The following is a 10,471-nucleotide window of genomic DNA, read 5'->3' as shown; positions in this document are numbered from 1 at the left end:
CATTGGCAAAAGACACAATTTTGTACGCCCCAACTACTTTAATGTTGTCCACAATAGATTCATTTGCAATTCTCTCACTGCTTGATGCCATTTCTCATGAAATCTCTCACAATGATACCAATACCTATCACTCCCATCTTTTAATTTTTATATATATTCCTTTTAAATAGTTCACTGAATTCCATCACATTCACATAATAAAAATGTTAATGTGTAAAGTAACTGAAATATTGAATATAAGTTAATGTAAGAAAAATGAAGGGCATTGGAAAATTAAAACTCAGCATTATTTATTACAAAGTTGAAGACGTGTAATAAATTATACATTTAGATAAAAATTTAAATTTAAAAAGATAAATAAATAAATAACTCATTTGAAATCAAGAATTCTTCAAAGCTGATAAAACATCTTTCATTGTAGCTTATAGGAAAGTAGGTCGATGGTTTAAATTGAAAACAAATCAAAAAATTAGAATTTAAATTGATAAAATTAAAAATTAAAGCTTATTTTTTTGACAAAATTTAAACTCTGATTTTTTATTATTTTTCTATTTTTGTAATTTCCCCTCAGAAAAATTACCAGTAAAGGCATGCTTTGTCTTACGCAAATGCAACTTTATTGAAAACTTGTAAGAAGCCTTGATGAATGACCTTGAAGACATATACATTTGATTCAATAAATAAACAAGTACAACTAGTTTTTCATGAGAGAGGGAAATTACTACATACTATCTGTCAAAACATTAATTTGCTAGCCTAGAAGTAGAAAGGGAAGACAATAGGAAGAGATTTCCCTTCCTCTCTCAATATCTTCTTCCACCGCAATTCTCATCGATGCCATTGTCTTTTCTCATCCAAACACCATTCTGATCACCTGGGAAGGAATTGAGGCCGGGACATTCTACTTTCTCCAAATAAATCAAATTGGGAAATAACATCATAATGTCTTTCCAAGGCATCTCTAAGTTACTCAAGTACTTCAATTTTAACATTTTAACTGTGCTAGCTACTATTTTGTCCAGATTACACAATAGTCCTCCTCTGATGTAAAGTTTCTTCAAGTTCTTCAAATTGCCAGACCACAACCAACTAGGTGTATCTATCTCAGGAAAACACTCAAGCTCTAATTTTTGCAATGATGAAGGAAGTTCCATTGAGAGAGGAAGTTTTGGATCATGCTGCTCAAAGAATGATCTTGTCAGCGTTGTCTGCTTGGAAAATAGTTGTGCTTGCTTAGGTGAATCATCAGTTTTGCCTCGTAAAATGCATCCTGACCAAGATATTTTCAACTTCTGTAGAAATTCTAATCTTTGTAAATGATAAAGCTGCCGACCTGTTGGAAATTCTTTCATACTTGCGAATATGCTCAATTTTCGTAGCTTTGGCAATCTTGTCAAATCATTGATAGTACATGACTTTTTGTTCTTAGAATCTCCAATAATAAATCCCTTAAGGACTTGGAGATTAGATAGTGCACCAAGCCCCTTAGGCATGTGATCTAAAAGATAACACTCGGATATGTCCAAGGGTGTCAAATTCTCAAGCAGGCCAATCCTGTTGGAACAATCTTCTGTGTAAATAAATAAATTGAAATAAATTCAAACAAAATAAATAAATAACATACCGGATTTATTTATCGAACCAAATTAATTAAGACCAAGTCGAGTGTGTGACACTCTGTCCTTAAGACAGATTCGCCCCGCTACGGTACTTACGGTTGAGTGGCGTCTATCTCCCAGGATACAATGATCTTCACAAATTGTAGTAGTACTCCAAACAATTTGTTCGGCGAACCAAACCTGTGTTCTAACTCTCTGAATATTATACTAAAACTAATATGAAGAATAAAAACAAATGCAGTATTTTTTGGATAGCAAAAAGACCACAAACACACTGAATTTCCCCGGGCCTAAACCATTGCTGGAATGTAATATTTATAGGCAAATATTACTGTCCGAAAAGGTTCCAATATTGAAAGAACATAAGAGATTTCAAATGAACAGGTGCCAACTTATTCAAACAGTTTTAGCCGTTGCACATGGAATAGAACTTCCTTCCAACAGTTTGAAAAACAAAAAGCCGTTAGAGGACAAAGTTCTACACTACACTGTTTGGAATAAATTTTATTAAACTATTTGCATAGTTTAATCAAACCAACAACCTTCACTGTTTGAAATAAATATATTAAACTGTTAGATTTAGATTAAACAAATAAATCTAATAGTATAATAGATTTTAATAAAACCTGTTTGGAATATAAATATTAATCTTATTTGACAAACTTTAGGAAACCATTTAAGGAATCCAAAAATTTGAATTTAGATTTAAATTAAATTCCCACAATAATTTTTATTGAAAAAATTCAAATGAATTTTGTCTAAAAATTAATGTTAAACCTGAAAACGATGTCAATTTCCCATTCACTCATAAATGGTTTTGACGTTCCGTCTTCATCGTGTGACTTGCCATGCGGCAAGGAACACTTCACCTCTTCGGACACGCCCCAAAATATTTTAGGGGCCTACTAAATTTTGGGCTCAAAGTCGGCCTAAAATATGCCTTATATAAACCAATTTTCCAACAATCCCCCACATGAATGGAATTTGACGGAGAGAAAATGCAACAACATGATCTAATACAGAGAGTACAGAAATTGAAAATATTCTGCAAAGGATAGGTAGCTTTTGGCTTTGAACCTTCCCTTGTGAGACACTATCGGATTTACTAGCTAACCAGTGAACATGATGTCTTGAACTGTTCAGCCGTTTGTGTAAACCAAGACAATAGAACTCACACAGTATATCAACAGACACAGTTTAGTTCTCACTATTGTGTTCATTTTGGCCCTGAACAACCTGGTCTTTCATGAGTGCTCTAAAGACTTGTAGCCCTTCACAAATCTTATAGAACCGGCCCAGTTCACACTCACATAGGTGATTCTTATGAAAAGTATCCTGCCATACTCAACTAGGTTTACCTAGATATAAGAATCATTAAAAGTATTACTTAACCTAAATCGCTGCAGACATCACTTATTTCATCATAGAAATGGGTAGGAGTTGGACTCCACAGTGATCCTTCTGAGTCAATCACAACTCGGTTGTCCCTTTGAACCTAGATCTTGGGATCTCCAGTCAACTAGGTTGGGTTGCCGTTGTGGTAACTCTTATTTAATAGGCTTAAGTCCCATTCCCATCGATGAATTTTCAACTAACTCTCTTGCTAACCCTTTGGTTAGTGGATCCGCTATGTTGTCTTTAGACTTAACATATTCTATGGAAATAATTCCATTAGAGAGTAGTTGTCATACGGTGTTATGTTGACGACGAATGTGTCGTGACTTACCGTTATACATATGACTCTGTGCTCTACCAATTGCTGATTGACTATCACAATGTATGCATATAGCAGGCACCGGTTTTGGCCATATTGGAATATCTTCAAGGAAGTGGCGAAGCCATTCTGCCTCTTCCCCTGCTTTGTCTAAAGCTATGAATTCAGATTCCATAGTAGACCTAGCAATACAAGTCTGTTTGGAAGATTTCCAAGATACAGCCGCCCCACCAAGCGTAAAGACATACCCACTGGTGGACTTCGAGTCTCTAGTATCCGATATCCAATTTGCATCACAGTATCCTTCAAGTACTGCTGGATATCTAGTATAGTGAAGCCCAATGTTACGAGTAAATCGAAGATATCTTAGAACCCTTATCATTGCTTTCCAGTGTTCTACTCCCGGATTACTCGTGTATCTACTTAATTTACTTACTGCATAAGCTATATCTGGGCGGGTGCAGTTCATCAAGTACATTAAGCTTCCAATAATTTGGGCATACTCTAATTGAGAAATACTTTCCTGTACATTCTTAGAAAGATACAAATTAACATCTACAGGAGTTCTAGCAAGATGATCATCATCTTTGCTGAATTTGTCAAGTATTTTCTCAATGTAATGAGATTGTGACAAAGCATATCCTTCTGATGTTTTGGTAATTTTCATACCAAGAATTACATCAGCAATGCCCATGTCCTTCATGTCAAAATGTTTATTCAACATTTTCTTAGTAGTCTTAATCATATCATTATTACTACCAATGATGAGCATATCATCTACATAGAGACATACAATAACATAACCTTTGTCTGTGTTTTTAATGTAAACACATTTGTCACACTCATTAATTTTAAATCCATTTGACATCATTGCCTTGTCAAATTTCTCATGCCATTGCTTTGACGCTTGTTTTAAACCATATAATGATTTAACCAATTTACACACTTTCTTTTCTTTCCCTGGAACAGAAAACCCTTCTGGTTGTTCCATGTAAATTTCTTCATTTAACTCACCATTTAAGAAAGCGGTCTTAACATCCATTTGATGAATTTCTAGATTGTATAGAGATGCAATGGCAATTAGCATTCTTATGGATGTTATTCTAGTAACCGGTGAGTATGTGTCAAAGTAATCTAGACCTTCTTTTTGTCTAAAACCTTTGACTACAAGTCTTGCCTTGTATTTATCTATTGATCCATCCGCTTTCAATTTTCTTTTGAAAATCCACTTGTACCCAAGAGGTTTACAACCTGGTGGCAAGTCCACTAATTCCCAAGTGTGATTTTGCAAGATGGATTCAACTTCACTGTTGACAGCTTCTTTCCATAAAGGAGCTTCAGGACTGGACATAGCCTCTTTAAAATTTAAAGGCTCATTTTCTAACAAATATGTTAGAAAATCTGGACCAAAAGATTTTGAGGTTCTAGCACGTTTACTACGCCTAGGTTCCTCTTCTTCATTTTGATCTAACTCTTGTTCTTGATCATGTTCTTGATCCTGACTAGTAATAGCATCAAAAGATCTTTTATGAGTACTAGTCTCTTGTCCAGTCTTCTTTGGAAATACATGTTCAAAGAAAGATGCATTCCGGGATTCAATAATAGTATTTATATGCATTTCGGAATGTTCTGATTTATAAATCAAAAACCGATATGCACTACTATTCTTGGCATAACCAATGAAAATGCAATCAATGGTCTTAGGACCTATCTTAGTCTTTTTAGGACTAGGAATAGCCACTTTAGCCAAACACCCCCACACTTTTAAGTATTTGTAGGATGGTACTCTTCCATGCCACAATTCATAAGGTGTTTGATTTATTTTCTTTCGGGGTACTTTATTTAAAATATAATTAGCAGAAAGTATTGCTTCCCCCCACAAGTTCTGAGGTAATCCAGAACTAATTAACATGGCATTCATCATTTCTTTTAAAGTCCTATTTTTCCTTTCAGCAATTCCATTTTGCTGAGGTGAGTAAGGAGCAGTGGTTTGATGAATTATTCCATGTTCTTTACAAAACTCACCAAAAGGTGATTCATATTCACCACCTCTATCACTTCTAAGTTTCTTGATTTTCTTACCAAGTTGATTTTCTACTTCATTCTTATATTGAATGAAAGTTTCCAAAGCTTCATCCTTGGTTCGAATTAAATAAATATAACTATATTTAGTATAGTCATCTATAAAAGTGATTACATACTTTTTTCCACCTCTGGTTTGAATTGATTTAAAATCACAAATGTCACTATGAATTAATTCAAGTGGTTTCGTACTTCTTTCAATTGAATGAAAAGGAGTTTTAGATAATTTTGCCTCAACACAAATTTCACATTTATGATTTGAATCAATGTCAAATTTAGGTAAACATTCCATATTAATTAATCTACGCAAAGATCCATAATTAACATGTCCTAGTCTACCATGCCATAAATTTGAAGACTCAAGCAAGTAAGAAGAAGATGTAGTATTATTAATAACTGAGGGTACAACGGTCATTACATTTAACTTGAAAAGGCCATCAGACATGTAACCTTTTCCTACATACATCCCATTCTTAGTAAGTACAAATTTATCACTCTCAAATACTAGCCTAAACCCATTCTTACTCAACAAAGATCCGGAAACAAGATTCTTGCGAATGTCCGGTACATGCAGCACATTTTTGAGAGTGAGTTCCTTTCCAGATGTCATCTTGAGTACAATCTTTCCTTGTCCTTCAACTTTGGAAGTTGAGGAGTTGCCCATAAAAAGTTGTTCACCATTATCCACTGTAGAATAAGATGTGAACATCTTTTTGTCGGCACAGATATGGCGAGTAGCACCAGTGTCCACCCACCATTCTTTAGGATTTCCGACAAGATTTGCCTCGGAAACAACTGCAGAAAGATTGATGTCATCGACACCATTGGAAATATTATCCACTTCGGTCATGTGGGCTTGAGTAGGCTTCTTGCTTGTTCTTCTTTTGTTTTTTCCTTTGCTACGGCAATCTTTGGCCCGATGTCCCTCTTTGTCACAGATGTAACATTTGCCATTAAACTTGTACTTTTTATTTCCTCCCCCTTTAGAGCCTTGTGATGAACTTTCTCCAGAAGACTTTCGTTTCTTGGTTTTTGAAGCATGTTCCACCACATTTGCCTTAGACTCCATAGGAAGCTTACCAGCCCGCTTTTCAGAATTGCGGTTGTCCTCCTCAATCCTCAAACGCACAATTAACTCGTCCATAGAAATTTCTTTGCGCTTATGTTTGAGGTAGTTCTTGAATTCCTTCCAGCCTTTTGGTAATTTTTCAATTAAGGCTGCAACTTGGAAGGATTCACTGAGAGACATACCTTCTGCGTGAATGTCATGCAGAATGAGTTGGAAATCTTGAGCTTGGCTGATCACAGTTTTTGAATCAACCATTACAAAATCCAAGAATCTGCCAACCACAAATTTCTTTGAGCCGGCATCTTCCGTTTTGTACTTTTTCTCCAACGATTCCCAAAGTTCCTTTGCAGTCTTGATTGGACTGTAGACGTTGTATAATGCGTTGTCAAGTCCGTTCAAGACGTAATTCCGGCAAAGGAAATCGGCATATTTCCAGGCATCAACCGCAGCAACCACTTGCCGGTCGGTTTCATCCTCTTTCAGGATAGGAGCATCTTCACGGAGGAAACGAGCCAGGTTCAGAGTTGTAAGATAGAACAACATTTTCTGTTGCCATCTTTTAAAGTCAGTTCCTAAGAACTTCTCTGGCTTTTCACCGTGATTTACCGGTACTGTTACAACAGGAGAGGGGGTTGGCGTCATTGCAGCCACCACAGTAGTACTTGTTTGGGCATTTGTTTCAGTAGCCATCAATTCTAATATATAAAACAAAATTATAATTAGAATTTACACTACACAGAAAATTAAACCAAATTCACAGAATTAAATTCCGTAAAAATAAATGAAACAAGAATGTAACTTTTATTTTCCAATTAATTTGAAAATAAAATAAAATTTTATTTAAACAAATTAATTCCACACAGAAAGTAAATTCTGTAAAAATAAAAGAAATAAAAAATTATAACTTTTATTTTTCAATTAATTTGGAAATAAAATAAAATTTTATTTAACCAAAATAATTCCACACAAGAAATTAAATTCTATAAAAATAAAAGAAATAATAACTATAACTTTTATTTTTCAATTAATTTGGAAATAAAATAAAATTTTATTTAACCAAATTAATTCCACACAAGAAAATTAATTTCAGTAACACTTCAATAATTAAAATACTGAAACAGAATTTTAATTAATGAAAACTCAGAAAATAATTTCTAAAATCCAAAATTAATTTCTGAAAAAATTCCACAAAAATATATTCTGAATTGTTAATGACACCAGTATCGTACTACTAGTTGTTGTCAAAGAAAAGAGACAGTATATTACTACTATCTGTCAAATAGCATATAATCACTATTTGTTTTTCCAACCAGAATATTATTTTGTAAATTCACAGAAAATAATTTTCTTTCGAAATTATTTACGAAGAAAGAAAAAGGAAAACAAACGAAAAATTCTGTAACCAGAATAATTCGAATCTGTCTTAAGATTGTTGGAACAATCTTCTGTGTAAATAAATAAATTGAAATAAATTCAAACAAAATAAATAAATAACATACCGGATTTATTTATCGAACCAAATTAATTAAGACCAAGTCGAGTGTGTGACACTCTGTCCTTAAGACAGATTCGCCCCGCTACGGTACTTACGGTTGAGTGGCGTCTATCTCCCAGGATACAATGATCTTCACAAATTGTAGTAGTACTCCAAACAATTTGTTCGGCGAACCAAACCTGTGTTCTAACTCTCTGAATATTATACTAAAACTAATATGAAGAATAAAAACAAATGCAGTATTTTTTGGACAGCAAAAAGACCACAAACACACTGAATTTCCCCGGGCCTAAACCATTGCTGGAATGTAATATTTATAGGCAAATATTACTGTCCGAAAAGGTTCCAATATTGAAAGAACATAAGAGATTTCAAATGAACAGGTGCCAACTTATTCAAACAGTTTTAGCCGTTGCACATGGAATAGAACTTCCTTCCAACAGTTTGAAAAACAAAAAGCCGTTAGAGGACAAAGTTCTACACTACACTGTTTGGAATAAATTTTATTAAACTATTTGCATAGTTTAATCAAACCAACAACCTTCACTGTTTGAAATAAATATATTAAACTATTAGATTTAGATTAAACAAATAAATCTAATAGTATAATAGATTTTAATAAAACCTGTTTGGAATATAAATATTAATCTTATTTGACAAACTTTAGGAAACCATTTAAGGAATTCAAAAATTTGAATTTAGATTTAAATTAAATTCCCACAATAATTTTTATTGAAAAAATTCAAATGAATTTTGTCTAAAAATTAATGTTAAACCTGAAAACGATGTCAATTTCCCATTCACTCATAAATGGTTTTGACGTTCCGTCTTCATCGTGTGACTTGCCATGCGGCAAGGAACACTTCACCTCTTCGGACACGCCCCAAAATATTTTAGGGGCCTACTAAATTTTGGGCTCAAAGTCGGCCTAAAATATGCCTTATATAAACCAATTTTCCAACAAATCCAATTTGGAACCACCTCCAGATTGTGACACGCTTTGAGATCCAAAATCTGAAGATTAGTCAGTTTTGAAATGAACTGAGGAAGTTCTTTAATCAAAGAAATTCCTCGAAGGCTAAGAAACCGCAATTCTTTCATATTCTTGAGAAAATTGAGAATTTTGATGTCTGGAACTTCAATGTGATGCGTGACCGAGTTCTGCCACCTTCCCAAGTAAACAACTTTCAAATTGGTGCCCCTTTTGAAAATAATTTCATGTCTTCCATCAATAATAGCCGCATCAACGTTGACTATGCAACTTTCCCAACAGGCGAAGCGAAGATCCAGAAAATAATCAAAATCATGCAACTCTAATTCAAAGGTTACAGCAGAACGAATGTAAGGGGGCATCCTGTAGCTATCCACAACCAATCCACAATTTTTGTAGATAGGCTCGATGAAGCCCTTTGCATTAAGGTCATCCACGATCTCGTTGGCATGAAACTCTGCTAGTTCTCGGTATAGACATCTCGATGATAATAATTCACTTTGCAGAAAGCTCCACCAGTAAATCACAAACCTTTTCTTCATGGTAGCCATTTCTGGGAAAATCCGGAAAAAATACAAAAAATGTTTTGATTCCGGACAGAGGCTATGGAAAGATACCTGTGGCTGATTGTAGAAACTGTGCAAATTGCCGGCCTTGTTTACATCGACTTGGTTGTTGCCGCTGCTACTGTTAATGGATCTGTCAAACCATGGTTTCCGATGTGGCTTTGAATCATCATCATAATGGATTTTAAGCTTGGAGGGAATCTGGGATTTCAACTTCTTGACAGACATTTTCAGTTGGTCAAGTTCGTTAGTATCACCCCCTCCTCTTGTTTTGAGCTCCTCAAATTTCTCACAAGCCTGGTTGATTTGCACATTCATATGATCTACAAACTTCTGAATCTCTGCCATGATCTCTTTCAAGAAATTAAGATCTCGACCGATCATGTTAGTGAGATCAGGATCTGCAACTTGGTAGTCGTCGTTGTTGTTTGTGGCAGTGGTAGCTTTGTGGTGGTGGTTGTTAAGTGGATTTGCTTGGGAGATACTACTGTCCATGGCTTTGAAAGGAACTACTACCAAAACAGGGTCGTGTTGGAGTCTTGGCTAGAGAGAGAGAGAGAGAGAGAGAGAGAGAGACAGGTTTTTTCTTTGATGGTCTGGTCTGGGTTTCGAAGAGAAAAATGGATCTTGAGAGAGAGTGAACACGTTTTTCCTTTGACGGTCAGGCTTTCAAAGGGAGAGATGGATCATGAGAGAGAATAAACGCTGTGACACCATAAGAGAGAGAGAGAGAGAGAGAGGGGGGGGGGAGACCAAGTAAGACTCAGAAAAGGTATAGAAGAGATAAACAAAGGGGTGGCCTACTACAGATGTTTACCGAGGCAATAATTGATGAGACGCGGGGAAGAAATATGGCCCACTGGCCGGCACCATGGTTGTTGAACCGCGTTGTCTTGAGAGAAGATTTGAATAATATTTGGGATTATCAAATAAAT

General features: G+C 35.0%; 1 protein-coding gene across 1 annotated transcript; it reads right to left on the bottom strand.

Moving 5' to 3' along the window:
* Positions 1–803: 803 nt before the first annotated feature.
* Positions 804–10,031, bottom strand: LOC114312533 (uncharacterized). Its single transcript, XM_082895310.1, has 2 exons — positions 8,930–10,031; positions 804–1,570 (listed from the first exon to the last, which is right to left on the bottom strand). Exons 1-2 carry the CDS (start codon positions 10,029–10,031, stop codon positions 804–806), a joined length of 1,869 nt encoding a protein of 622 aa, XP_082751436.1.
* Positions 10,032–10,471: the final 440 nt, after the last annotated feature.

Source organism: Camellia sinensis, chromosome 11 (genome assembly GCF_055761805.1).
Source record: "Camellia sinensis isolate YWXY chromosome 11, ASM5576180v1, whole genome shotgun sequence".
Classification (NCBI taxonomy): domain Eukaryota; kingdom Viridiplantae; phylum Streptophyta; class Magnoliopsida; order Ericales; family Theaceae; genus Camellia; species Camellia sinensis.
The sequence above is the reverse complement of the archived record's forward strand: the minus strand, read 5'-3'. Positions and strand labels throughout refer to the sequence as shown.